This window comes from Dromiciops gliroides, chromosome 1 (genome assembly GCF_019393635.1).
Source record: "Dromiciops gliroides isolate mDroGli1 chromosome 1, mDroGli1.pri, whole genome shotgun sequence".
NCBI lineage: Eukaryota > Metazoa > Chordata > Mammalia > Microbiotheria > Microbiotheriidae > Dromiciops > Dromiciops gliroides.
The window spans coordinates 56,256,453-56,284,156 of NC_057861.1; the positions used below are offsets into that span (position 1 = coordinate 56,256,453).

At 55.6% G+C, this 27,704-nt stretch overlaps 2 protein-coding genes across 2 annotated transcripts; both read right to left on the minus strand.

Annotated features, from left to right (window-relative positions):
- Window positions 1-8,427: 8,427 nt before the first annotated feature.
- On the minus strand, window positions 8,428-24,491 carry MIDN (midnolin). The gene is made up of 7 exons (XM_043976038.1): window positions 23,885-24,491; window positions 21,631-21,718; window positions 20,485-20,547; window positions 15,495-15,872; window positions 14,720-14,903; window positions 13,470-13,724; window positions 8,428-10,994 (listed from the first exon to the last, which is right to left on the minus strand). The coding sequence occupies exons 1-7, from the start codon at window positions 24,109-24,111 to the stop codon at window positions 10,717-10,719; spliced, it is 1,473 nt and encodes a 490-aa protein (XP_043831973.1). The 5' UTR covers window positions 24,112-24,491; the 3' UTR covers window positions 8,428-10,716.
- Window positions 24,373-27,353, minus strand: LOC122744969. Its single transcript, XM_043990396.1, has 3 exons — window positions 27,327-27,353; window positions 26,587-27,029; window positions 24,373-24,604 (listed from the first exon to the last, which is right to left on the minus strand). The coding sequence occupies exons 1-3, from the start codon at window positions 27,351-27,353 to the stop codon at window positions 24,373-24,375; spliced, it is 702 nt and encodes a 233-aa protein (XP_043846331.1).
- Window positions 27,354-27,704: the final 351 nt, after the last annotated feature.

Genomic DNA, 27,704 nt, shown 5'->3' on the forward strand with positions numbered 1-27,704 from the left:
AGCGATCTCTGCAGCCCCCCGCCTCCTCTTTGGGAAAGTTTCCACCTCTCCTGGCTCTCCCCCCTGGCATTCAGCCCAGAACCAGGGCTACCTGGTGCCCTCTTTTGCCCAGGGCCCCACCCCAAAGCCCCTCCCACCAGCTACTCCCCCCCTTCCTGCCTCTGCTTATCTAGAGCCAGCCCCAGCAGACTGCTTCTGGCTCCCCTAGGACAAAGTCCTGCCCAGGCACAGGCCTCCCCCAGGCCTGGGTGAGCTTTAACTAGAGACTTGGAGAATGTCAGAGCTGGGAGGCACTTTGGAAGTGATCTGGTCCACATTCCTCACCTTTAGGAGGTGGGGGACAGAGGCCTTGAGAGAGTGGGGCTCCTTCACTCCCCCACCAGGATTCTCTTCTGGACCCTGCCCCCTGGGCGTAGGCTCCCTTTCCCACTTGGTTCTCCCTCCCTTCTCCACCCCCCAGGCTCTCCCTGCCCAATTTCTGCAACATCTCCATAGATCCTGCTCCAAGTCCCCCCACCCACCCTCTACAGCAAGCCTAGTCCTCCCTTCCACCTCCACCCTCTCTGCTAGCCCCACCTGCCTGGCAGCCCTCCAGGGCCTCCCTTGACTGAGTTGCCAGCCACCAGGACCAGAGACTGCCAAGGGCTGGCTGGAGACTGGGTGCTTGAGGTCCCTTCTTTGGGGTCCTTGAGGTATACTGAGGAATCTAGTGGGGGGAGGGGGGAGCATCTGGCAGAAGTCCCCCAGGAAAGGGCCCCACAAAAGCAGAAGGTCCTTCTCCCAAGGATCCAATGCCTCTTTCCTCCAGGAAATCCTTCTGTGTAAAATGCCAGGCACCTCTAAACAGTGCTATTTAACCTCTGGGCCAAGATTGCTTCCCAGGCTTCCTTGGGTCCTCCTCCTTGGAAGGAGTCACAGGTGTTGGCCCTGCATCTATCACCTTGTGCCACAGTCTGTCCCTGATGCTAGGAGCTCCCTAAGGGCAGGACTCTGACTCAGGCCTGGGACTGGGCGCTCCCAAGACTGGGGACAGTTTCCACCCCCTCTCTCCTTCTTCTGAGCTCCTCAGGAGGAAACAAGATGAGCAGAAGGGGCCCCTCTGCTCTGTCTCCAGTTGGAAAGGGGGCTCGCTCACGGGGTGGGGTGGGGGCCGCTCCCTAAAGCTGTTATTCCACAGCTACATCAAAGCTCGCCAACTCTGCCCTGCCCGGGCTGTGACCACATCCTCCCCTGGGACAGGGCGGGTGAGCCACAGGGGAGGAGGGAACAGGGTGGGGCCCAGAAGGCCTTAGGGGAGCCAGGAGAAGGGATGGTCAGTTAGTCCTGCGAATGGGCTAGCCTCTCTGGGAGATGGGGGCTACAGAAGGCAGGACTCCTGGGTTCTATTCTTGGACAGAAGTCACATGCCTTCTCCAGGCTTCCTTTGGAGGGGAAATAATTATGCCATGGCTATTATGCAGCAGATAATTATCATAATAAGGACAACTATGATGATGAACATAATAATAATAATAATACCACCACTGCCATTGGCTCTAGTGTTTCCTTTTCCTTTCTGAGAGACACTCAGATGCATTATCTGCCTGCCTCCCTCCCTCCTCCTCCTGGTGGATGGAGTTGGCCCATAGAGACAATGAGGCAAAGAAAAAAGTATGACTGGGGCCAAAGGCCAGGAAGAAACAGAATCCGGATGTCCTAAGCCCCAGGGTTGGGGGGGGAGGGGCCAGGAGGCAGGGGGGGCAGCCACACCCTGGACTCAGAAAAACCTGGGTTCTAATTCCAGCTCAGCCCCTGACTCACTGTGTGACCTTGGATAAGGAACTTCTTGGGGCCTCAGTTTGTCCTCCACAAAATGAGGAGGTTATAGTCAGGAAACTTGAGTTTCAGTCCTGCCTTAGCCATTGAATCACTGTGTAACCTGAGGGGAGCCACTTCCCATCCGGCTGTTTCCTCTTCTCCAAAATGAGGTTAGAGAGACCGTCTCAGAGGCACCTTCTAGTTGTAATAGTCTCTCGTTTGTGTTCCAAGGCACTCCTTGAGATACATTAGAGACATATTTGTTTATATGTGTGTATATACAAACACATGTAACACACATATATATACACTGTGTGTATATATGTGTGTGTGTGTGTATGTTAAATGAGGATATATATATATTCTCATTTAACAGATAAGAAAACGAAGTCCCCAAAAGGTGCATTGACTTGCCCAATGCACCTTTTGGGGACTCCGTTTTCCGATCTGTAATAATGGGCAAGTCACTGCACCTTTTGGGAACTCAGTTTTCTGATCTGTAAAAAGGGGATAACAAAGCCCATTGTAGTACCTGCCTCTCCAGACTAGTTGTGGGGGATCAGATGAGATAATGAATGAATTATTAAATATTTTTTAAACTTTAAAATGTTAGACAAATGTCAACTATTATAAGGTTCCTACCACCACCTTCTAGCTCTAACATTCTGTATCCTAAGACCCCTCTTAACTTTGACATTCTGTTTTCCAGCCAGGAGTGTGCAAGAAAATAAATATTTAACAACTAGCTTCCTGGAAAGAAGCTTGGAAGGGGGGTGGGGGGTGAAGCATGCTTCTAAGCATAAGCTGCAGAATTAACATTTTCTCTATCACTTCAAGCCTAGACGATCCACAAAACAATAAATCCAGCCCTGATTGGTGGCATTTGCCCATTTCCAAAGGTTCTCACTGACATTTTAACAATCAGCTCCCCAAAGCCATTTCAAGATGGTTGCAGCACACCCCTGCTTCCAGCCCTCTAGTTCTAGGTTCTGAGGACCCTCCCAGCTACAATGTTTCTATCCTTCCTGCCTCCACCCTATCCTTAGTGCCTCCCACACACTCACTAGTACTTGGACATCCTGGGATAAATGTACCTAGGGAGAGGCTCTGCTGAAAGCTATGGCAAGATCTGGCTGAGCCTGGCAAGTATTTTGCACTCAGGGAGGGGTGCGCCCTTTAGAAGGGCTGTCTGGGGTAGCTGTCCAGACGAGGGGCTTGCTGGAGCAGAACCTCTGAGCAGGCCCCTGAACCTCTGGGGCACAGGAATCGCCTCCTCTGGCTTAGGGAGAAGGTCCTTGGACCAGCAGCTTGTCTTGTGGTGGTGACTCCAAGGGGCCCCTCCCAGGCCTGGCCTGCAGAAGGAGGGGGACCTCCCACTTCCCCCTGGAATAAAGAGCTGCCCTCCACCCCCAAGGGCCCATGCAGAGCATGCAGGGGCCTGGGATAAGGGAAGAGGGCCACACATGCAGACGCACAGATGTATACTTGTGAAGGCTTACAAACACCCTTCTGCAGACCCGTGATCACACACGGTCCTAAGCATGCTTGTGCTCAGACACAGACACAGGCACAGGCATGGAAACAGAAACACACTAGAGCACATAAACACAGACACACTTACCAAGATACAGAGCCAGACCCACCCAGAAGCAGCTGTATGCTATGTTCATAAATGTTTATTGAACAGAATCCTTCTACCTTCCCAGCAGCAGCAAGCATTTGTGAAGCACCCACTGTGTGCTGGGCACTACGATTACAAAGAAAAGGGGGAAAAAAGCAAAACTACCAAGGTCTCTGCCCTCAAAGAGCTCATTGTCTCCTCTTGCCTTTAATTAATCCAAGGCCCCTACCTGGAACAAGCCAACATCCTCCCCCAGGCCTAAAAGCAGAGAGTTTGTACTTTCAACCTTTAATTTAACAACAACAATGGAGTTTCCAAATGTAAAATTGTAATCTAGAAACACCCTAGCAGACAGATGTAGATGTGGAGAGGACATGAGATGGGGGCTGGGGGCTGGGTATCACAAAGTCCTAGTCTTGGAAGGAGGTATCTTTTTCCTTTTTTTTTTTTTATACCCAGCACAATACCTGGCCACATAGTAGGTGCTTAATAAATGTTCATTGATTGATTGAACAAAGCCAGAACTATTTCAGATTAGTAAACAATACTTCAAGGCCTTAGACCTCCAGGGACTGCAGTGGCCAGGAGTCACTTCAGGGGACTGATGAGAAAACATACTTTTAGATCCTTAGCAGAAAAGTGGTGGACTAGAGGAGCAGAAAGAGGCATACGTGTCCATATCTGGGACAAAGGGTTTGCTTGTTTTACTCAGCTTAGTTGTTACTAAGTACTTACTTGTTACTAATTTGTTACATAAGGTCAGAGTTGGGGTGGAGCCATGGTGTCATGGAGAGTGACAATGATTTAAACAAAATTTTTGTTTTTGTTTTTTTGTGGGGCGATTGGGGTTGTGACTTGCCCAGGGTCACACAGCTAGTAAGTGTTAAGTGTCTGAGGCCGGATTTGAACTTAGGTCCTCCTGAATCCAGGGCCAGTGCTCTATCCACTGCCTCACCTAGCTGCCCCAGTGATTTTTTTTTATAATATAAATAAAAATTTTTTAAATATCCTCTTCAGTGTTCCAAGATCCCTCCCAGCTCTGACACCCTGGGTTCTAAGGGCCCTCCCAACTCTGACTTTCTGTGATCTAAGGACCCTCCTTACATTCAGTGTTCTAAGGCCCCTCAGCTCTGACATTCCAAATTCTACAGTTCCCTCCCAGTTTTGACATTCTGTTCTAAGGGCCCTCCCAGCAGTTTGGGTAAACCAAAGAGGTCCTAAGGCAATCATATTAGTATTGATAGTGTGCTCAGTGGGAGAGCCCCAGTCAGGCAGACAGAAAGAGCCTGTCCTACTCCTTAACCTCGTGGGGCACATAGTGATAGCTTATTCCTCTTCTAGATGGTGAACTCCATTAGAGCAGACTGAGCTTCATCTGTCATTCTCCAGGAATTGAGCATATTGTCAGTGACTGTAGACAGAAATAAATATTTGATGAGTTTCATGATTGTTCTGAGTGAAAGGGACCTTCGAATGCAGAACATCGAATGTCAGAGGTGAGAGGGCTCTTAGAACCCAGAATGTCTGAGGTGGGAAAGCCCTTAAAACACAGAATGTCTGAGGTGAGTGGGTCCTTTAAAACAGTGTCAGGGCTGGGAAGTATCTTAGACTTAGGGTATAAAATGTCAGATCAGGGTAGAACCTTAGAACATAGAATGACAAAGTTGTAGGATGCCTTATAAAACAAAATGTCAGAGCTGGAATCTGAAAGACCCTGTAATCCACTAATTCTTTTTTCTTTCTTTCTTTCTTTTTTTTTTTTTTGGTGAGGCAATTGGGGTTAAATGACTTGCCCAGGGTCACACAGCTAGTAAGTGTTAAGTGTCTGAGGCCGGATTTGAACTCAGGTCCTCCTGACTCCAGGGCTGGTGCTCTATCCACTGTGCCACCTAGCTGCTCCTATCCACTAATTCTTGACTCCAGGTCTGTGCACTTTTAAAATATATATATATTTTGCACCAAAAAACAAACAAACAAAAAAGGCAGCTAGGTGTCACAGTGGATAGAACACCGGCCCTGAAGTCAGGAGGACCTGAGTTCAAATCCAACCTCAGACACTTACTAGTGGTCACGTAACCCTCATTGCCCCCCCCCATATATATATAGAGCTAATGGTATTTTAATAGGACAGGGCTCCTTTGGAATTTTCTGTATTTTATATTATGCATTTAAGCATTTAAGAACACAATTCCAAGGTGGAGCCATTAGGCTTCATCAGCTGGCCAAGAGGATTTAGTCAGTCATTCAGTAAATGTTTATTAAACACCTACTATGTGCCAGGCATTATGCTGAGTTCTGGGGATAAAAACAGAGGCAAAAGCCAGTCCCTGCCCTCAAGATGTTCACAATCATCTAAGGGAGAGAGACAAGCAAACAAATATATACAGATATGCAAGAAAAATCAAAAAGAAAAGAGAGAAGGCACTAGAATGAAGAAAGGTTGGGAAAGGCTTCATTCAGAAGGTGGGATTTTAGTTGGGACTTAAAGAAATCCAGGGAAGCCAGGAATTGGAGAGGAGGGAGAGCATCCCTGGCACCTGGGACAACCAGAAAAAAATGCTTTGAGTGGAAAGATAGTGTCTTGTTCAAAGAACAGCCAGAAGGCTGTGTGGGAGAGGAAGATGGAAGAAGACTGGAAAGCAGGGCAGCTAGGTGGCGCAGTGGATAGAGCAGAGGCCCTGGAGTCAGGAGGACTTGAGTTCAAATTCGACCTCAGACAACTTAACACTTACTAGCTGTGTGACCCTGGGCAAGTCACTTAACCCCAACTGCCTCACCAAAAAAAAAAAAAAAAAGACTGGAAAGGTAGGGAGAAGGAAGCTAGGTCATGAAGTGCTTGGAATGCCACATAGAATATTTTGTATTCCATCTGGGAGATGCTAGGGAGCTGATGCAGAATGGGCATGGGGTGGGCTGTGAGACATGGTCTCACTTTGGTGGCTGAATGGAAGACGGATTGGAGTAGCAGGCAGACCCACCCGAAGGTTACTGCCATAGTGATGGGGTGTCATAGGTGAGAGGGTGATGGGGGTCTGCACCAGGGTGCTGGCAGTGTCAGAGGAGAGAAGGGGTGAATTGGGGAGATGGTACAGAGGTGAAATCCATAGGCCTTGGCCACAGCTTGGATATGGGGGTGGGGGTGGTGAGAGATAATGAGGAATCCAGGCTGATCCCTACGTTGGGAGGATGGGGTTCCCTCTTCTAGGGAAGATTGGAGTTGGGGAGGGTTTAGAGGAAAACATGAGTATTGGGTTTAAAGTTTCTTCTGGACATCCAGATGTTGCAGTGTCTGAAAGGCAGCTGGAGATGAGAGGTCAGCAGAGGTCGGCAGAGAAGTTGGGGCAGGATAGGGAGGCTAGAGAATCATCAGCATAGAAATGGTCATTATATCCTTGGCAGCCAATGAGATCACCAAGTGAAGTATTATTGAGATAGAAGGGGGGCCAGGCAGGGCACCTATGGTGTGATCAGGATGAGGATCCAGCAAAGGTGGCTGGGCAGTCAGATAGGTAGAACTGGGACCCCCCCCCCAATATCAAGAGAATATCAAGAAGAGGATGATCAATAACATCAAAGGCTTTAAAGAAAAGATTAACAATGAGTGTTGAAGGTCCAGGAAGTTGAGAAGGCCCATTTTATAGATGGGTAAACTGAAGGCTAGAATGTCTCAGACAAGGTCAAATGGATAAGTATTGGCAGAGCAAGGCCTCTGTCCAATGAAGGCTCCCACTGGTCACCAAAGGTCAGGGCCTCTCAGTTCCTGCTAGGGGTGGGGGTTGGTATCTGAGCCCCCCCCTTGCCCTTCCTCTCCTCCATCTTCACAGCACCTCAGTCCTTCCCCCCACCCCATCAGCAGCAGCTACCGACATTTCCTGTCCTGTACCAGGAAGGAAGGGGGGGGGGAAGGCGGTGGCCATGCCTAGCCTGAGGCTCCCCTGTCAGCAACTTCCTGAGCCCTGACCCCAACCCCATCAGCTAAGAGCCTGCCTTCCCGGCAAGCCCTACACCGCCTACACTACACTAAGCCTGGCCTGTTTCTAAGCTCCCCAGCCCCACATTCAGAGAAATCGTGAGAACTATTAGAAGGGAGAGAGGACACTTGGCTTGTTCCAGGCCTGGAAGTTGTAGTCCTTCCCTACCCCCCCCCAAAAAAAAGCAAAGGTGACCTTGCTTCTCCACCTCCAGGTAATTGCTGTTGGCTAGTCTTTGGCCAAATCCCCTGGCTGCCCAGCCTGGCCCTTGTTGAACAAGACCAGGTCAGAAAGGAGACCAACTCCAAAATTCTATCGAGGTTAAGTAATCAGAAGGTTTGGTTGTATGAACTTGGGCCATCACTTCCTTTCTCAGAGCCTCAGTTTCCCATCTGTAAAAGAGATCACACCTCACTGCTTACCTCATGATGTTGCTATGGAAACATTAAAACATGCTCAAGGAATAGAGAAACATGAGTTGTTTTTCACCTGCCTCTACACCCAAATACTCTGCCTCAACGTTCCTCCCAGCTGACATTGTGTTCTGAGGGTCCTCCTATCTAATGTCCTTTCAGCTCTGACCTCTTGTTTTGAGCCCAAGCCTGACACTTGGCTCTGGGCATCCCCACCGCAGGGGTTACCACGAGGTCCCCCCAACAGAGAGAGTCCCATGAGGTTGCAGTCTGGACAGAGGCATAAGGGAGGCCCAGCCTGTTTTCAGGCCCACCTCTACATAATTAGGCATAAGTGGTGATCCCCACAGCCGAGGAAGTCTCTACTAAACTCCAGATGGGCACCTTATTGGGTTGGTTGATGAGTTCACAGTTAGGTGTGGAGAGCCGGGGGCGGCCCCCCCACCCCACTGCAGGTTTCTTCAGACAGCTCCTCCCATACCAACTCCAGCGGTGTTTTACAGTGAGGTCAATCGGCTTGTCCTTCTTTGAGTTCTCCCATCTCCACAACAGGATGAGGCCCTCAAGCCTGCTGCAAGGCCCCCAAAGCAGCTGACCCACCCCATGGAGACGACTAAAGGTCGTGTTTCATGGTCTGTTTATTATTTTAAAATCACGGTGGTCGGTTTTCTCCTCTCACTGTCTGGTTCTCACACAGGTAACATGGACAAAGGGAGTGCAGGGATGAGGGGAGGCGGGTGGGGTGGGGCCAAAGGTGAGGCCCAAACCCACCAGGGAACACTGGGAAATAATGCTCTGCTCGTGAGTCCTTTGCCCTCGTGGGCAAGAGGCTGATGGCATGGTGTGTGCCTGCTCCTGTCCCCCCTCCAGGTACACCTTGCCAGGACAGGGGAGGTTTGTGAAGCAGGCATCAAAGGAATTCAAACAAAAACAAAACAAAACCAACGCAGACATTTAAATAGAAATCCAAATCTTAAAAAAAGAAAAAAAAACACCCCACAAAGCTCGAGTTTTGCCATTTTTCTCCCTTTGGAAAAATATTAAGCCTCGAGCCCCCACCCACCCACCCTCCCCCAAAAAATAATTACAAAGCTACAAGGAACACGCAGATGCTCACATCTGGACATGAGGCGTAGTCACAAGACCAGGGAGGGGAGGGGTCTCTAGGCTGGGAGGAAGGTGGGGGCAAATGATCAGTGAGGTCCTGGCTTTCCCTACTGATGGGAAGGTAAGGGGCAGAAAGGAAAGGGAGGAGGGATGGGACACAGATGGTTGAATGGGGGGGCAGGGCCCAGACAGCTCAGTCCATCTCCGTAAAAAAGAAACAAGTGATTTAATAAAATAAAATCCATTGAAATGGCCCCAAGGGGAGGGAGCTTGGGGGGGGGGGGGAAGAAAAGCCTCCCACTCCACCCCCATGCCCCAGCCCTGGCATCTATTTGTCCCCCAACAGGGGATGTAGCCACTAGGGCGGCAGCAGTGAGCTCAAGAGGGCTCTGAGTGGGCCCTAGGGGGCTGGCCAGGCTGGGAAGAAACAGGGTGGGGGGAAAAGGTGGGGCAAGGCCAGGAGGGGCCTGTCCCCTCCCCCAAATAGGGTTAATGCTACAAGGCCATGCCCCTCCCCAACTTGGGTCAGGGGTGTCTCCCCAGGCCACCTCCTCCCATGGGCAGCTGGTCCCCCTGCCCCCCCCGGGGAGGGGCAAATAGCAAGCTCCCCCCAAAACACAGATCAGGTGAGCAAGAGGAGGAGGGGGGGACGGAGAGCACTCCTTCCTCCCCACTCCTTTCTCTCCCAGGGCCTGAGGAGAGAGGCTCAGATCTGAAATTGGCTCAGTCAGACAGTCAATTTACTCTATAAATACCCCAGCCCAGGCAAGGGGGTCAGGAGTCTGAGGGCAAGGAGGAGAAGGGCTGTAGATGAAGGTTCAAGGCAGGTGGCACGTGGGAGTTAGGCCGAGGTGGGTGGGGGAAAGATGAACCTCTGTCCTCCATTCCTGCCCTCTCCTTCAAGGAGGAGTGGGAAGGAAGACCCGGCTCCCACCCACCCACCCCGAGTGGGCAGGACCCTGGAGGAGGAGGAGGAGGTATAAAAGGGGATGGGGTAGAGAGAACTAAAAATCTCTCCCAGAAGGGAGTCAGTCCCAAGGGCCAGAATCTCCAGCTAAGGGCTTAAAAATCCAGAGCAAACAAAAAAATCCCAACCACACTGCAACTAACAGGACACCCGGGAGCCCAGAATGACCCTATGTGGGGGGCCCTGAAACGCCCTGGCCGGCGTGGGTTGCTTTTTTTGTGTTTGGTCTGGGTTAAAGCTCGTCTGCTACACTGGCCTGGAGTGGAGGCTGGAGTTCTGGGGAGGAAGAGTTCCCCCCCAGCCCCTCCCCAAATCTGTAAAGTGCACTATGAGTCTGTTCAATTAGGTATTATCAACTTAGACCTGAAGGGGGTGAGGGGGTGGGGTGGGGGAGGTAGGGGTGGGCTGCTGGTGGAGTCTGGTTAGCTCACTCAAACCATCTGGTACAATGCTACATATGTGGAGGGAGGGGAAGAGGGGAAGGGGCAGCCCCAGGGCAGGGGGGGCTGGGATTCCCTGGGTACACGGGGTAGCCCCTGGTTGGGATTCTGGCGGGGGGGGGGGGGGAAGGGGAAAAGGAAGGAGAGGGGAAGAGGCCAGCCAGGAGGACCAGCCCCGGTCTGTTGGGGATAGAGAGGTGAGGCTGGGATGCTGAAACTAAGCCTCAGACCAAGGGAGACAACCCTTGGCCCTCGGGCCTGCCATCCCCACCCCCCCCTGCCCCTGAGAAATTAAGGGGACACTACTGGGGGCCAGGGGCAAAGGTGAGTGGGACAGGTGGACAGAGCCAGCCCTCTGTCTGGACCTGGGGCTGGGAGGGGAATGCCCCTAGCACAGACCCTAGGCCACCACAAACTCTGACTTGAGGTCTGCTTTGACCTCAGGCTTCCAGAGCGAGTCCTCAAAGTCGAGGTCTAGGCCGCCAGCATCACTGGTCCCACTGCTGCCGCTGCTGCTGCTGCTGGCGGCCCGGCCTGCCTTACGGCCCGAGAGCCAATGGTAGGGGCCTCGGGCATCCCGCCGGGCCTTCCGTCGAAGGCGCTTTTGCTGCAAAAGCAGCTGCAGACGTTCCACCTTACATCGAGTGGCCCGATTCTCTGTCTGCCGCAGGCGGTCACCTGGAAATCAAGGGGCCAGGATGAACACGTGTGCTTGTTGTGCAGTGGGGGAGGCTTCCATGAGGTCCATCAAGGGGCCAACGCCCTGGGCCTGGGAGTTGGGGGGGAAAGCTTGGCTCTGCCCCAGTGACTGTGTTACCCTAGATGGGTGGCTGCCCTTTTTCTGAGCCTCGATTTCCTCTTCTGTAGGATGACTAAATTGGTCTTGACAGCTTCTAGGTCCCTGCTAAATCTCTCCATCTCTCAGTAGCTTTTCCTGGAAAGCTTGACCAGGAGTGGGGATTATCAGATTCACAAAACCTTAGGGACCATTTAGGCTAACTGAGTAATTTTATAGATAAGAAAACTGAGGCTGAGAGAAGGGGAAGTGACTCCCAAGAAGACCAGAGGATGTGGTGGGAGAGTTTGGGGTCGACAAGGGCTCCTGGCTCCCTCGCACACAGTTCTTGTCCCTGAATTCAGAGAATGTCAGAGCTGGAAGCATGTTTCAACAGTGTTGGCTGACACTCTCTGCCCTCAGTTCTCTATGGCAATGCTGCCCATCAATGTCTCTGGAGCTCCCTGCTAGGAAGGCTGGGTGCCCGGTGGCTTCCCTGCACCACAAGCCAGACCCTGACCTAGGCCACGAGGGAGGTGCGTTCTGGTGTGGACGACTTCTACTCTCCCAGAGACCTAAGCTGTAGAGGATAGTGGAAGAGAGCTCAGGCAAGCCTCAGAGATGGCCAGAGGACCACATGGCTTCTCCTAGGGCCTGTGACTGACCCCAGGGATTCCTGAAGGAGACTGGCCTTGGGGTGGGGGGAGACAAGACGTATCAGCACAGACCTGACTGGGAATTGATGTCATCTCCAAACCAAGCCTTGGATGGTTGGTGGAATTGAAAAGCTCTTTGAGAGTAAGAAGTGTTCTGAATGAATCCCCAAAGCAGAGTGGAAAGTCTAGCCTTCACACAGCAGGCATTTAATAAGTGCTGAATCAAAAGGGCAGCAGCGCTTGGGCCCTAATCGCAGCCCTTCCAGTAACAGAGGAAATGAATGCAGCCTTAAGCCACAATTTCTCAGGGCCTTGATGAACAATCTGAAGCTTGGCTCTGATCAGGCATTCCCTTTTTGGTATTAAAGAACATTCCACAAACTCCACATGGTACCGGAGGCCCAAATGAGGAGAGGAGCTGCTCACTGAGAAAATGAGTTTCAGTAAACCCCCTGGCCCCCAGATTGGGAAATCGGGGGCTCAGGGGATTCTAGACACCACCTGGGCCAAACCCCTCATTCAATAAAACAGGAAATTTAAGGCCCAGGGAAGTGAAAGGCCTTTGCCCACAAGAGCATCCAGGGAAACAAATCTGAGAGATGGGATTTGATCTCGGGCCCTCTGACAACAGAGCTGGGGTTCTTGCCATTGTACAGTATTGGTTCCTTCCAACATTGTCTCAGCTCTGATGGGGGATTATCCCCTTGGAGGTGATCTGGGCGGTCGCGATCATTTTCATGTTTTATCATAGGTGCTTACTCTGTACTGGGCATTGTGCTAGGTACTGGGGGGTGGGGGGAACCCAAGACCAAATATGACCTAGAATATCTGGTGATCTAAGGGCCCTCCCAACTCTGTGTTCTAGGGTCCCTTCTACTTCTGCCATTCTTTGTTCTAAGGGCCCTTCCAGCTCTGACATTCTCCTTTGAGCTAAGAAAGAAAGGAATTTGGGGGGAGGGGGGATCCCCTTTAATTCTCCCCTGGTGTAGAACACATCCTGTCTCAGAGAAAGGGCAGATTGTCCCTCTTCCTTCTCTTAATCCAGGCCCCCTCTGACTTCCCCTCCCCCACCCCTGCCCCCCTCAATAGGACCTTTGTCTGGCCTGGTGAAGGTGGGGGTGAGGGGGCTGGAATTGGCCTCTCCTCAATCACCCCTGCCAGACACTAACACCCTTCCTCTGCCCCCAGCACTATGAGGGGAGAGAAGGAAAGGCTAGAAATTAATATATGCAGATTAATTCTCTCTCCCTACCCATCCCCCATCTAAACATGCTCACAGTCCCCTACTGTGATGGGGGGGGGAAGAAAAAGGGAGCAGATGGGGGAAGGGGATGGAAGGGAACAGACTTGGGGGGAGGAGGGGAAGGAAGGAAGGAGGGAGAACCCATTCATAAAAAGCCTGCTTACTTATACTGGGGCCATCTGGCCCCAGGAGCCCCAGAGTGTTAACCCCTTTGGGGATGAGGAGGGAGAGAAGGGCAGGGCAGGGCCAGGCAGTGAGTGCATGTGGACTAAGGCTCCCCTCCCTCTTGGGCCAGCTGCTCTGCTCTCTGGCCTAGTCCAGGGGGCTGAGACAGAGGAGCCTTCAAGGACTCGTGGGCAGCCAAAGGCCTCAGCCAGCTTCCTGGGATGGCCGGCTCTGCTCTCAGGTAGGCCCAGAGGGGTGCCCAGAGCCCTTCCCGCCCCCGCCCCCGGCTCCAGACCAGCTGGGCAAGCACTCACCGCTGGGCTTGCACATCCGTATCTGGCTCTGAACCACGGAGTGCAGAGGGGACGTCAGCTTCTCGCAGGAGGTAGCTTTGGTGGTGAGCTCGGGGGAGGGCGAGCACTGCGTCTGACATCGGAGCTGGGCCAGGGACTGGGGCATGCCCTGGTAGTGCCGTGTGGCACTCAGGAGGTCGTTGAGGATCTGCAGGATGGTGCCAATGTCTCGCCGGGGGCGGCCACTGCTGTCCTGGCAGTTTGGATGCAATGTGCCTGTGGGAGGGAAGGAAGTAGATGGGCTGGATGGGACAAAGTCCTTCCCTGGTGCTAGGGAAGGAAGATGACTGGCAGAGCCCAGGGCACAGAGAAGGGAAGGGGAAAAGGGCTACCCAAGACTGGGCGATTGACTCCTTCCCTGGGTCTTGCTTATTCCTCTGTAATGTGAAGGAACCGAAAAAAAATTCCCCTAAGGTTCTTCTCAGCTCAAAATAGCCAGGTGGAGACTAAAGACTGTGTTCTCCAAGGGAAGGAGAGGAGGCCAGCAGAGGAAGAGGATGGAGGAGGGCAGTGTGGCTAGGATGGGAGGCTTCAGGACAATTCAGTTGGGGGCAAAGACAGAGAGAATGGAGTGGTTATGTGGGCATACAGTGCATGGGAAAGAAAGCTAGGCTGGGAGTCTACTCTGGTTCTTGTGGATATCTTGGGGATTCTCTCCTCTCTGGGCCTCAGCCTTCCCCTGCATAACATGAGGGACATGAACTAGATCTCTAAGAGCCCTCCCAGCCCTGACATCCTGTGTTCTAAGGGCCCTCCCAGCCCTGACATCCTGTGTTCTAAGGGCCCTCCCAGCCCTGACATCCTGTGTTCTAAGGGCCCTCCCAGCCCTGACATCCTGTGTTCTAAGGGCCCTCCCAGATCTGACATCCTGTGTTCTAAGGGCCCTCCCAGATCTGACATCCTGTGTTCTAAGGGCCCTCCCAGCTCTGACATCCTGTGTTCTAAGGGCACTCCCAGATCTGACATTCTGGGTTCTAAGGACCCTCCCAGCCCTGACATCCTGTGTTGTAAAGGCCCTCCCAGATCTGACATTCTGGGTTCTAAGGATCCTTCTAGCTCTGACAGTCCATGTTCTAGATTCTCTCCTAGCTCTCATTCTCCATCTTCATTCCTTCTAAGTTAGTATCTCACAAGGGAACAAGTGGCTTGAAAACCTCTAGTGGGGAGCCTGGGGAGTCCCATAAACCTCAGTCATGGGGTTGGGTCCGTACCAGAGAAGGTCCCTGAGAAGACTCCTGGAGCATGGTTCACAAAGCTCTCGATGACGGCGCCAGGTTTCCGGGAGCGAGTGCTGGGGGTTGGGCTGCTGCTGGGTGGGGAGCTGGAACCCAAGGAAGAGGAGGTGGAGGAGGAAGAGGAGGGACTGGTGCTGCTGCTATGAGAGGCACAATCCACCTGACAGGAGAGATGGAGGTCAGTTGGGAACAATCGGGACTCCAGAGAGTCACAACCTGACCCTAGCACCCAGCATTCCATCTCCCAGCCATCCCGGCTCCATTCAGAACCTGCAGCCCCCATCTCTAAAGCACTTCAGGGCCTACAATTGCTTTTCTCTCAACAGTTCTGTCATGTAGGAATATTCCATCTGGTTGCCCCCATTTTATAGATAGGACAACTGAGGCTCAGAAGTGAAGTCCCCAGAATCATTCAACCAACAAGTACTGAATCTGAGATTTGGGCCCACTTGGGTTTCTGACTCCAAAGACACCACAAGTTGCCTCTCTGGAGCAGGAAGAGTAGTTAAGCTGTCCCATTTAGAGGTGGTGGGGTAGATATCTAGTTTGGAGAAGGCAGGGGAAAGATGGAAGGGGAAACAGGAGGACACACAACAAGGTCACCCTGGCAGGAAAAGGTTGGCTTCCTACTGTAGGATGAGTTCTAGACTTCTCTCTAGGGATCTAAGCTCAGCCTGGCAGAGGGGGCCATCAGTTCTGCCCCCAATCTTACTCTGCCCTCCCCATTACTGACATGGGGACCCAGAATCACCTCAGAACAGGAGGGAACTGTGCCGCTGTTAACCGTTTGTGTGCTGGCGCCGTGGGACCGGAACACACCGGCCGTGACGGGGGAAGGGTGGGCAGGGCTGAAATAGGTGGGTGTGCTGGAGGTCGAGGAAGGGCTGGGCGGGCAGGCGGGCACGGGGACTCGGGCAGCAGCGGCGGCGGTGAGGCTTGATCGGCAGGATGAAGGGTTGCTGGTTGTGGCCCCAGGATCCCCCCGTCCAGAGACGAGGTGTTGCCTATGCTGGAGCTGGGCACCGGCTGCTGCCTGCTGGGCAGCCAACTGTAGCTGCACGAACATCATGTGGTCGCCCACTCGAAGGGCCAAGGTGAGTGGGGAACGGCCCGAAAGGAAGTCGCTGACCTGTGTGGAGAAGGAAAAAGAGGGAACCCGTGAGATTTGCCCTCTACCTCTGGCTATAGAGCCAGGGACCAGTTTCTCTACCCACTGACTCTTGAGACCTTGGGAAAGCTCCATCTCGTTCTCAGTTTTCCCATCTGTAAAATGGGCCCCGCCAACCTTGATGATCTGTGTTCTAAGGGCCCTCCAAGCTCCAATATCCTGTTCTAAAGCCATTCTCAGTTCTGACTTTCTAAGCTTCACAAGGTTCCAAGTCCTAAGCTCAGAAGTAATGACCACCACAGAACAGTACAATTGTGAAGGGGCGGAGGGAGATCAGAATGTCCCCTTGGGTTCCCTGCCCTTCCGTCCTTCTCCCAGGGCAGGGCGCCCCCGCTGCACCAAGGTCAAAGCTCCATGACACTCCCAGGCCTCAGCCCTGTCGCCCCAGACCCACCCAGAAGGAAGATAACCAGGCACAGCTGTTCCCCATTGAGGATAAGAGGTGGGGAAACCCAAGAGCCAAAGTCCAGCCTGGGAGAGTGATTCCCCCCAGCCCATTTTTCTTTCCTGACTGTCATTCCCGGACACTGCCAAGGCCAGGGGCCACGGGGGGCCACGGGCAAGCGTCCGAGCCTGGGAGGCAGGAGGCCAGGGCCTGCCCCGTGCAGGACCATGGGCAATTAACTCCACTGTTCTGCCCTGGGCTTCCCTAGGAAACTCTGTGCCCAGTGATCTCTGGTCAACTAAGGCCCGGGGGCCTTTCCTCACCCCCATGCCCCGACCTCTCTACCCTGGAAGAACAAACCCCTAGACAAGCCCTCAGGCAGAATGGAGGAAGGAGAAGGCCCAAACCCAAAGACAAAAGGTGTGCAAAGGGTCACCTACAAAGTAGAAGTCCTAACGACACCTGTACAGCATCACTGGTCACCAGGGGAACCCTCATCTAGAGAGGCAGATGCCCACTATACAACCTTCCTGCCTGCAGTCCCATTCCCAGCTCTAGACCAGAAGTCCAAGAGAGGAAGCAAGTCTATGTTCTTTAACAATCTATCCTGGCAGCTACCCCCTGACACCTCCTTGGCCTCTGACTCCCCTCCCACCATCTACACTCTGGTTACATAGACAGGTAAGATACCAGAGAGAAGCAGAGACATTGACACAGCTTAACCAGTAGATGCTGTTGCACGTACTCCCTCACCCTTTCTTATGTCCCAGAGTTCTGAAATCCTTTCTCAACATCTTTTCTGGAAGGGAAGGGAAGGGACCCACCCGCCCCTACAGGCTTAGGAATTTGCCTCTTGGCCTCATCCTGGGAACCAGTGGTCATCAAGGCAGGAGGGGTAGCAAAGAGAGGCGGACGGGGGCCCTCTGGACACCACCCCCTTTTCCTCTTCCTCCATCCCAGCTTCCCAATCCCCCCCCCCCAACCCGGGCCTTAGAAGCCAATGAGTGGGAGGGAAAATTCTTGGACAAATTCTTCTGTTCTAACCTTTGCTTCCTCAAGATAAATATTTATCTGTCCCAGCCTGGCTGAGGGATGGGGGTGTGGGGGGGTACGTAGGGGAGGGCTGATAATTCTAGGCTAGCCTCTGGGGAGAGAAGTCTAGGACCCACACACAGCAGTCCCTAGACAACAGTCACTTGGGATCACTAGGACTGGCCACACCAGGCAGAGGCAGGGAGCGGGAGGTCCTGTTCTTGGAAGGAGCGCCAGCCTTTATCCCTCCCTCTCCTCAAATACAGGCCTGACCCCCTCTAAAGATCATACTTCACAGAATGTCTGCACCCCAAGACACCAGAGATGATCCAACTCTCTCATTTCACAAAAGGAGAAACTGAGTCTGGCAAAGAGTAAAGGACTTAGCCAAGGTCAAACAGCAGGGGACCAGGCAACACATATCCTTTCACGATAGACTCTATGAGGGCCAATTGCCAAACTATCAGACTGCTCCAACCTCACCCTTGGTCCTGAGATGGGCACGGGTAGGGTCTTAATGCTTCCCAATCCAAAGCTGGTTCCTGCCAGGGCAGTTTCTCCTCTTAGTATTTGCCTCATCTTCCCCAGGGGCCTGGGGTGGGGGGTGGGGGTGGGCAGCTCTCCGATTCTCAGAAGTGACAGGGGATGACTCAGAGAACACAGCCTGCTGGGCTTGCCTCCTCTGCCCTCCCCTCCCACCCTCCTCTGGTAGCTCTGACCAGGCCGGCTAATCTAGGGTGACCTCCTCAAATCGCTGCCTCCCCCCTCCTCTTCCAGCCTGGCTCAGCCCAGAGTGTGGAGCCACCCCCCACCCCGAGCACTTGGAAAGGCATCTATCTGGCAAGGGCAGGGGGAGATCTCTCTGCTCCACGTATCCCTTCTGCCTCAGTTCCTCCACTCTTCCCCAAACGGGGCAAGCGGGGGCTCACTGACTGATCCCCAGAGCCCAGTGGGGTAAGGGCTGAGGGTGCCCCAGGCCCCAAAGAGTCTAAGGGGATGCAGGAAGAGCAAGGATGAGGCCCTTATTTCTCAGGAGCCTCCCTTCCTCCCTCCCTCCCTCACTGTGTGCTTCCCCACCCTCCACCCTCACCCTGCTAGCTGGCCTCCACGGCCCATTTCCTCCCACAGGGAGAGATGACACAGTGGCTGTTGGGAAGCAGCCCTGAGGGAGCTCGTCACAGGCCCAGGTCGTCCTCGGGCTCCTGGACGCTAGCGCACTCACCCCCCCTCCCACCCCGCCTGACGCACGCACGGCTGGGCACGGCTGGAACGGATGTGATGGGGCGAGGCTTCCTTCAGAAAGCCCCCCCTCCCCTTTGCTCCTCCTGCCCTCCCCCTCCGCCAGCCAGCGGGAACTGCACCCTGCCCCTGTTCACACACCCTGTGTGTGGTGGGGGGGGGGGGCTGGGGGAAGGGCGGAAGTTACCCCTCCCTTTCTCATCTCCTAAAACACTCCTCCCTCTCCACCCCCAAGGCTGGGGTGCTGGGCCTAGGTCTCCTCTTTGTCCCTGGACTGGGAATCCACCTGGTGTGTAACCTGAGCCCTGGAGGCACCCCCCCCACACACAAAGCCCCTCCCATTCCTGCCAACAACAGTCCTGCCATCTCTGCAGATTACTTACGCCAGGCCTGCTGGCTCTCCCAGGAGGCCCCTGGCAACACAGGCTGAGGGAAGCTTCCTCTGCCCCCCTCCCCCAAACATGAAACTATGAGCCCTGGGGGGGAGTCAGTGGTGGGGGGGACGACTAGGGGGAAAGAGGAGCCACTGATAGAAGTGGCAGAACGGGTTTAGGCCTGGCTCTGGGCAAGAACGGCCTTCTCCCTCCCACCCCCCACCCACCCCCTCCTCTCTACTTCTGCCTTGCCTTCCCCACCCCCCAGAGGCCCTAGCATCCTAAGGATTTCTAAGCACTGTGTCAGCCCGGGCCTCCTCTGCCTTCTCCTCTTCTCTCCCTCCCTCCCAGGAGGCTGGAGCCAGGCCCAAGGAGACGGTGGCAGCCCCCAATTCCAAAACAACCCTATTTCCCAGAAGGGAGACCTTGGATAGAGTAAGGCAAAACTGGGCTCAGAGCTAGCAGGGCAAGGGCACAGAGAGCAGCAGCCAAGAGGGAAGGGCCAGCCTCCCTGATTACAAAACATTTTCCCAACATCCTGTCCCTACCTCGAGCCATTTCTGGGCCTGGGCCACCCAGAGAAGCAGCCAGACACCCAGCCTGGAACTCCGACCTCCTCACAAGGCCCCTGCTTTCCTGGCATGGGGGGAGTGGGGAGCTGGGTGGCCAGGAATGGGCCCCCCCATGCACGCAACAAACAAGGTCACAGAAAGGGTTTGGTTGGGGGGGGAGAGGAAAGGTTGTTCTTTGCTGACGCACAAACTCTGGGGGTGGAGTCTGTCGGGGAGTCAGGGTGGCTGAGAGGGGGAAAGGTACCCTCCCTAGCCATCAAGGTCCCTCCTTCTCTTCCTCTTAGGGGAGGGGTTTTTGCTGCACAAAATTTTAGCACTGAAATCCACCCTGAAGTCAACAGGAGCTAAATTGGGGGGGAAGGGGGATGGGGGGAGATGGTCAACCCAATTCCAGGTGGCAGATGGGGGACAGGGGGCCAGACCAGAAATGGCCCAGCCCTAGGGCAGAACCTGGTCAAGAAGGGGAGAGGGAAAGGGCTGAGCCTGGAGATATACCCCAAGCCCAGAGGAAGAGAGGGTGACCCCCACCCCCAGGCTGGCTGCTGAGGCCAAAGGCAGGGGACAAAAGAGATGGGGGGTGGGGGCTGTCCTGGACCCCCAAAGGGCCTGGTGATCACCAAGGGGAGACCTTGAGTGTAGGTCCCATCTCCAACACTCCTATGACCGACCGAGCCTCCCCCCACCCCAATCCATTGCCCCACACCCCATCGACAATGCACGCACAGTCTCATGCTTGCTTGGCCCGTGGGAGAGAAAGGAACTTTTGAAGGTCAGAGCTGCTTGGGCAAGGAGGGAGCCCCAGCTCTTCGGGTCAGCAGGTGGGGGAGGTGAAGGCCAGGGTGACCTCGGGGGCCCCAGCCTGGTGCACACCCGCCTCCACCTGCTCCTGAGGCTTCAGGGGAAAACAAAAGGGGGGGGGGGCCTGAGGTTTGGCCACAAGCCCCAGGGAGCGGAAATGGTCCCCTTCTTACCTGAGTTTCGGTTAAGCTCTCAAGTGCTTGCATCACGGACTGCTCCGGCCGAGAGGCCTGGGACTGAGAGAGAAGAGAAAGCCAAGGTCACTTGGGGTTCCTGCTGACAAAACCACAGTGGTGGGGGGTGGGGGGGGTGGAGATGGGAAGTTTCACTTCTGCACTTGGGGGAGGTAGGAAAAAGGCACAGCTTGGGTGAGAGACCCAAGTGAGAAAAGGGAATGAAAGGGGTGAAGGTGAACATCCCCTCAGCCAAGGGGCCACCAGAAAATGGGGGTGTCCCAGAGAGGGATGGGACAGGCATGGATCTGTGGAGGGGGATGTGGGAGGGTGCAGGGAAAGGAGAGAAGGGAAGCCAAGGAGACACCTTGTGTGTATGTGTCTGGGTGTGCACACATGTGAGTGAGTGAGTGAATGTGTGTGTGTGCGCGCGCGCGCGCTCGTGCGTGTGCAAGTGTGTGTGAGTGAGTCTGTGTGTGAGAGAGACAGACAAAAAGTGTCTGAAGGAGGGAAGGTCACAGGCAAAGACTGGATGACCACACATGGGGTGTTGTAAAGGTCGGCCTGGGGACCAGGTGGACTAGATGCCAAATGAGGCAGGCCCCTTCCTGCTCCGAGGGAGGATCAGTGTTCATGTGAATGGGGTGTGTGTGTGGGGGGAGATCAGAAAGTCACAAATCTGAGCTGAAAAGAACCTTGGAGGTCCTCATTTTACAGATGAGGGAATAGGCCCCAAAGTAACTTGTCCAGGTATTAAGTGGCAGAGATTGGATTTGAATCCAGACCCCAGAGCTCTTTCCACAGAACCCCATGGGAGTGGTTAGGTGAGATGGTGAGAGGAAAGGAGGAAGGGTCAGCAAGGTGGGGAACAGGGACACATAGGCGGTCAGAAGGTGGGGTATAGAATCAGAGATCAGGAAGGGAACATACAGAAGGTGGGCACCCAGGAAGTGTATGGGAGGGCATGCAGAAGGTATGTGCATGGGCGGGCCATGGCTATAGGAGGTGGGGGCACAAAGGAGGTAGGGAAAACAGGGACACACAGCTATGTTGGGGGGAGGTCAGAAGGTGTGTGCATGGGCAGTCCGAAGGGGGCAGAGGGGAGAGTCCCTTCCCTCCCAATCAAGGTGTGGGAGCACTCTTTACCATGAGGCCGGCTTCCACAGTGGGGACGAGCGTCACCTTGCTGCCATCGCCCACACCGAGATCCTGTAGCTTCCCAGAACTGAGGCGTCTGTGCAGGGGGAGGGAGGGAAGAGGAAGAGAGAGGGGTGAGACTGAGTGAGGTGGTGGAGAGACAGCAACTGTAGCAGAAGGACTGGGGGGGAGGAGGATGGAAGGGGGGGAGAAGAGACAGAATTGGAAGGCGGCCTGTCCCCTCCCAGGCTCTATCGCCCCAGGGCAGGGCCCCAGCTGCTTCCAGAGGCAGGAAGCTGGGCTATGATTTAATCCAGACCAGGGTCACCACTCATACACTTTGGGACAAAAACAAACACAAACCCCAGCCCCCCCCCCCCAAATTTACAAAACAGCTTCAGATTTTACCAAAGGCTTTTAAAATGTTTCACTGACCAATCACAAACCAACCTGCCCCAGGAAGCCTCCTGGGGAATTATTCTTTCCCACTGTGACAAAGAGGGGAAACTGAGGCCCCAGGGAGAGAAGGAATTTGCACAAGTTCCCACAACTGCTTAAATCCAGGCTTCTCACCCCCCAGGGTGGGCCTGGGGTAGGACAGGGCTTTCCTCTTTGTGATGGCCCAGGCCCTCCCACCACCTCCCCCTCCTGGGGGGGCTGTCCTTGGGAAAGGAAGAAGAAAGACTAAGACAAGGAAGGGAGGGGGAACCAGGAGACCAGGCTTTGTGCCCACCACTCCAGCCTGCATCATTACAGAGGGTGCCCCAAGGCAGTTTGGGGGTGGGAGGCAGGAGATGGCTGCAGCTGCTCCCCCTCCCCAAGATTAAGGACCCAGTTATGACTGTTCTCTAGATGAGGTTGGTAAGCTGTGTCTCTCCTCCCCCCATTTCCCGGCCACCAACAGGGCTCCCCTGCAGGATCAGCCCAGGGCTGCTCAGACAAAGGAGACCCCCCCCCAAGCCCCTCCCCCACCCTGGCCCGCCAGGCCCCACGGGGAAGGCCCCAGCCCAACCGGCCCCCTCCCTCCCTCCTTTTTTCCCTCCCTCCCCCTCTCCCCCAGGCCTCAGGTTATTTAAATAAAGGGGGGGGGGAGAAGGGGGAGAAAGAGACTCCCAGAGGCCGCCGGAGAGCTCCTACCTCAGAACAAAGGGGGGAGGGGGAGGGGAGACAGACAGAGAGGCAAACAGGGACAGAGAGACCCAGAGACAGAGACAGGGCAGGGACAGAGGAACACAGGGACAGGGACAAGGCCAGCAAGCCAGATGCAGGGGCTCAAAGAGAAGCTGAAACAGGGACAGAGACCCAGAGGACAACCACCCCAGCTCCCTACAGATCCAGCCCAGGCACCCCCCGGAAACTTTCTGGCATGAAAGGTTCACATTTTCCATTTTTAGCTGTCCGGGTTAAACCGCTGAAGCCTGGAGACAGTCGTTGTCGTCTCCTCCCACCTCCTCCTCCTCTTCCCCTCCCCTCCCGGAAAACTGCCCCCTTCACCCCCCCACCCCCCCAGGAGCCACGGGCAGGCAAGCTCTGCAATCGGGAATCAGATTTCGAAAGGGGAAGAGGTGAGGGGGTGGGAGCCACGCATGAAAAAAGGCTGCAGGCTTTGGAGCTAGCAGGGGGTGGGGGGTGGGGGCACTGGGGGCTGCAGCCTTTGTGCTCGAACCCTGGATGATGAGGGGGGTAGAGAGAGAAAAGGGGGAAGAGACATGGAGACAGAGATAAACGGGGTGGGGGGGGAAGGACAATCGAGACATAAGAGACAGACGGGGGGGGGGCGGGGGAGGGAGGGGATCAGAGACACTGAGATGAGACACCCAGGGACAGAGACGGCGAAGGAAGACACACACACACACACACACACACACACACACACACACACACACGCGGTGGGGGGGGGGATAGGCGACCAGACAGGCGCAGAGGTCGAGAGATGGAAAGAGGTCCAGAGACAAGAGTAGCGGAGGGAGAAGACTGGGGGTGGGAGAGGGGGAGAGAGAGAGAGGGAGAGAGCGAGAGAGCGAGAGAGCGAGAGCAGGGGCCAAGAGGCAGAGAGGATAGAGGAGGAGGGCGCGGGGAGCTCACACACCTCTCCACAAGCGCCCACCTCCTCCTCCTCCTCTTCCTCTCCTCCCTCCCTGTCTCGCCGCCCCTTTCGCCAAACCCGGAGACCAGCGCGATATGGCCTTTGTTCGCTAGCCGGAGAGGGGCCCCGGCTGGCGGAGGGGGGATAAAGAGGTCAGGGGTTCGCTCGGTTACTTACGTCTCCTTGTAGAGCAGCGCCAGCCGCTCCTTGGGCACCTTCAGGCGCTGAGACAGGCGCCTCCGGAGCCCTTCTACCGTCTCCTCGCCGGGCACCGAGAGCTCATAGCGGGCGCCCGTAGTCGTGTTGATGCACAGATTCATCGGAGGTTCGGCCGTCAACAGCTCGCAAGGGGCAGCGGGGGTGGCTCCGCGCCGGCAGCTCCGGGCGCTGGGCTGCGGCTCCATCGGCGGACGCGGGATGCCGCCCAGGAGGGCGAGAAGCGAAGAGGACAGAGGCGGCCAATAGGGTCCCTGCGTCCTGGCCCGACCCAGCCGCCGCCAGGTCCTCAGTGGCGCTCTGCCGGCTCGCCTACCGGCTAACCCAGCACAACAGTCCGGAGTTGGCAACAACCGAACCCCTTCGCGGGAAAAGGAGACGGCGGAAAAGAGCGGCACCCTTCGGAGCTCTAGCAGAGGACGCGGCCTCCCGACCGGAGGGCGGAGCGTTTAAAGGGCCACTGCCCGGGAGCTGGAGGCTGGAGAGCCCGGGCGCGGGGGTGGGGGCGAGAACAGGCAGAGGGAGGGGAAAAGAGGTTCACAGCCGCCTGCTTTCTCTGGCCTCCTCTCCCCTTCTCCCCGCCCCCCCTCTCTTTCTCTCTGCCTCCAGCCGAACCTAGCAACAGCAGCCTCGGCCGCTCGCAGATGCTGCTGCGGCTGCTTCCCGCCGCCGCTCGGAGCTCTGGGGGTGAAAGTAACAAAAAAAAAAGTTATAATGTATCAACGTTCTAAAGGGGCTGAGCCCGCCCCCCTTCCTCCTCGCCTTCCCCCCAACCCCCCCGCGCCTCAGCTCTCTCATTCACTACTTACTCTGCCGGGCGCCGCTGACCAATCGCAGCGCTCCGAACGCCCCGGTGGCCCCCGCCCTCCACCAATCGCGGCCCAACCGGCTCTCCCCCCCACGTGGCAACAAGAGCCAACCCCTTCCCCGCCTGTTGGGCAGCAACCTACCAATCAGCTGGGTTCAGCTGCCCCTCCCCGCCCCCATCTCCTCGGCGCCCATCCTCCCGCCCCCCTAGTCAGTCCCTCCCCTAGCCAGCCTTCCCCCATCTTCCCAGCCATTCATAATCTCCGAGCCCCACAACAAAGAGCTTGCTCGGGGAGCGGGCGAGCTGCGTGGGGAGGGGGCCCGGGAGGGTGTGCGGGGATTTTTCCTTCTCTTCCTTCCCCGATTTAGAATCTAATTAGAGGATAAGTCACCGCCGAGCTCCCAAAAATAAGCGCGGGGGCGAGAGGCGGCCAACACCCCGGCGCTGGGGAAGAAAGGGGGAGCCGCCCACGCAATCTGAGGAAGACACCGCGGTCCGCGTGGACCACAGACACTATTGTTCCCAGCATTGGGAAGAAATGGCCTCCCTTACCGCCCCAACATTCGAGTGTGTGTGTGTGTGGGGGGGGGGGGTGGATTTGGAAACGTCAAAATGTGGGCGCCGGGGCCCTGCAGCTTAGGGTCCAAAACCATTTGTTAAAGGCAGGGAAGGGACCAGCCAAGAACTGTGTGAAGTGGTAGTGGTGCTCAGGATAGGGCTGGGGGGTGGGGAGGAGCAGGCGGGGCATCCGGGCCACCGGGGATCTCAAATCGCAGGGGGGTCTGGGGGAGGCGCTGGAAGGTTTGCCCTAACACAAGTGTACCCCGCCCTCCCTGCCTCCCTCTTTCAGTGACGTGGCTTGGGCGAAATACTGTGAAGATTCCCCCCACACACACACACGCTTTGAGATCTATGCCACCTCCCTCCCTCCACAAACAGCCACCGCCCCAGGGTGGGGCGAGAGAGGTGGGGGAGAATGGCCTTCAGGGCGTCCCTCACCTCGCTATGCTGGAGAGCCGAGAGGCGGGGGGGGGGGGGGGGGGGGAGGGTGTAATGTGGGATCCTTTAATAGATGGGCTCCCCCCTCAGCCTAGGAGGCTGTGACGCGCGGCGTCTCGCAGTCAGAGCCAGGGAGCCCGAGCACCAGGGGGAGGGGAACAGGGAAGGGGGTGATCTGGGGCGGGGACCCAGAACAGCGCTCCCCATGAGTCAGCAGCGCGCGAGCGCCCTCTCCCGCCACCTCGAGGGACTTCAGGCTCCAAGAGGGGGGCGGGGTGAGTGCTCCCGCGTGTGGGGCTGGAGCGGGAGGGGGGGGGCGATTGGGTGGGAGAGACAGCCAGACTCCAGTGGAGGTGAGGGGGAGAGAAGCTGGAACCCTACGACCAACCGTAGAAGAGATTCTTCCAGGTTATCCAGGCCAACCCCCTCCTTAGAACAGAAAGGGGGGTGGTGGCTGATAGGGCAGGCAGCTGACCCAAGGTCACACAGCCGGGGCTTGGACAGCTCTGCGGTTCAAAATGAGTCCTTGGTCCTCATTCCTACCCCTAGTCTTTTGAGTCGAAGACATTCACGTAGCGGGGTACGGAAGGACAAAGGGACGGACGGACGGACGGATGGACACACACACACACACACACACCACACACTCCCCTCTCTCTTCCCCAACTCCCTTGAGAGTTTTAGCTGCCCACAGCCCAGGACCCGAGAGTTTGTTGGGCCCTCCTTCCCCCATCGGGCATCTGGGAGAGACGACTTGAGGAATCTTCCTCTGGGAGTTTCCCCGTCTCCCCTAATTCTGCTTCTCGCCACCCCATTCCCCCCAAGATGCCGCGGTCCCTGTGTCGAGTCCACTCACCGATCACAACCGAAATTCCAGTCCCGAATGCCGCAAAATTTCCCAAACTTAAAAGTCCTCCCCCCGAATAATCCACAAAATCCGCCCTGGAAGTAGGAGTCAAGGTCCGGGAATGAAGGCTCCAGGAAGAGTGGGAGGAGGAGGCCGAGAGTTACCCGGCTGCCCAGTGACTGTGGCCTGTTTGGGAAGCGCTGGAAGTTTTTATCCGCCCCCTCCCTCCTGGCCGGGGTGGAGTCTGGGCGGATTCCCGGCCCCCGGGAGCAGAAACGCCCAGGGCTGCCCCGCCGACTCAGCAGCCCGAGAGGGAGCGGGCAGGCGGGTGACGCAACCTTCACCTGGCACCCTGGGTCTGGGGAGGGGGGGCGGTCACTCCCCAGCTCCAGCACTGGCTCCCCCTGCCCCCTCAGACACCGGTAGCTACTCAGCGACCTGAACCCTCCTCCCTAGTGCGGGGGATGGGCCTCTACCTTCCCTGTCTGCTCTCTGCCCTTTCCTGGCCCAGGTGGCTGTGTCTGGGGATATCCATATCTGTTTTCCCTATTTCTCTTTCTATATCTTTGCCTCCCTTTCTGTGTTTCCAGGCCTTGTGTCTCTGTGTTCTCACGTTTCAGGGCTCTATAGCCTTGTTTCTGTCCATTCTTGGCCTTGCATCTCCTTATCTTCTTGTCTCTTCTTCCCTCACTGGGCTCGGCTGGCTACTAGGAATCCCAGAAGCTGCCCCTGCCAAGAGGTGACCTTACCCTTGGGGGGGGGGTGCTGTACTTCATGCTCCCTTTCTGTAAAACAGCCCAGGGGCTGCTGGGAGGATGAGATGGAATGTTTATTAAACAACAAAGCAGAGGTGCCCATGAAATGACCCAGGCCTGGACCATGGGGTTCAGACCTAGAAGGTACCTTGGAGTCCAAACCTTTCATTTGACAGATGGGGGAAACTGAGAAAGGAAGAGACAGGGTCCCAAGGTCATCCAGCTATCCTGCAGCAGCCAGGATTTGGACTGATGCCCACTAAGCCTGGATCTTTCCTCCATGCCTGAATGCCTGGGAGTCAGGAGACCCAGCTCTGGACTACGGAGTCCAGGCTTCACCCTTGAATAATGATGTGACCTTGGTCAAATGCC

Bases quoted from the DNA above. Each gene is read 5' to 3' on its own strand.
- LOC122744969 (XM_043990396.1), bottom strand. From the start codon at position 27,353: ATGAAGTACAGCACCCCCCCCCCAAGG. The intron at 27,030-27,326 runs GTAAGGTCACCT...CCCCCGCACTAG, and splicing joins ACAGCACCCCCCCCCCAAGG to GGAGGAGGGTTCAGGTCGCT. The intron at 24,605-26,586 runs GTGAGTGGACTC...TTTCACCCCCAG, and splicing joins TGGAATTTCGGTTGTGATCG to AGCTCCGAGCGGCGGCGGGA.
- MIDN (XM_043976038.1), bottom strand. From the start codon at position 24,111: ATGGAGCCGCAGCCCAGCGCCCGGAGCTGCCGGCGCGGAGCCACCCCC. The intron at 20,548-21,630 runs GTAAAGAGTGCT...CTTCTCTCTCAG, and splicing joins CTGTGGAAGCCGGCCTCATG to TCCCAGGCCTCTCGGCCGGA. The intron at 13,725-14,719 runs GTACGGACCCAA...TCCCTCCCACAG, and splicing joins CTTCTCAGGGACCTTCTCTG to GCACATTGCATCCAAACTGC.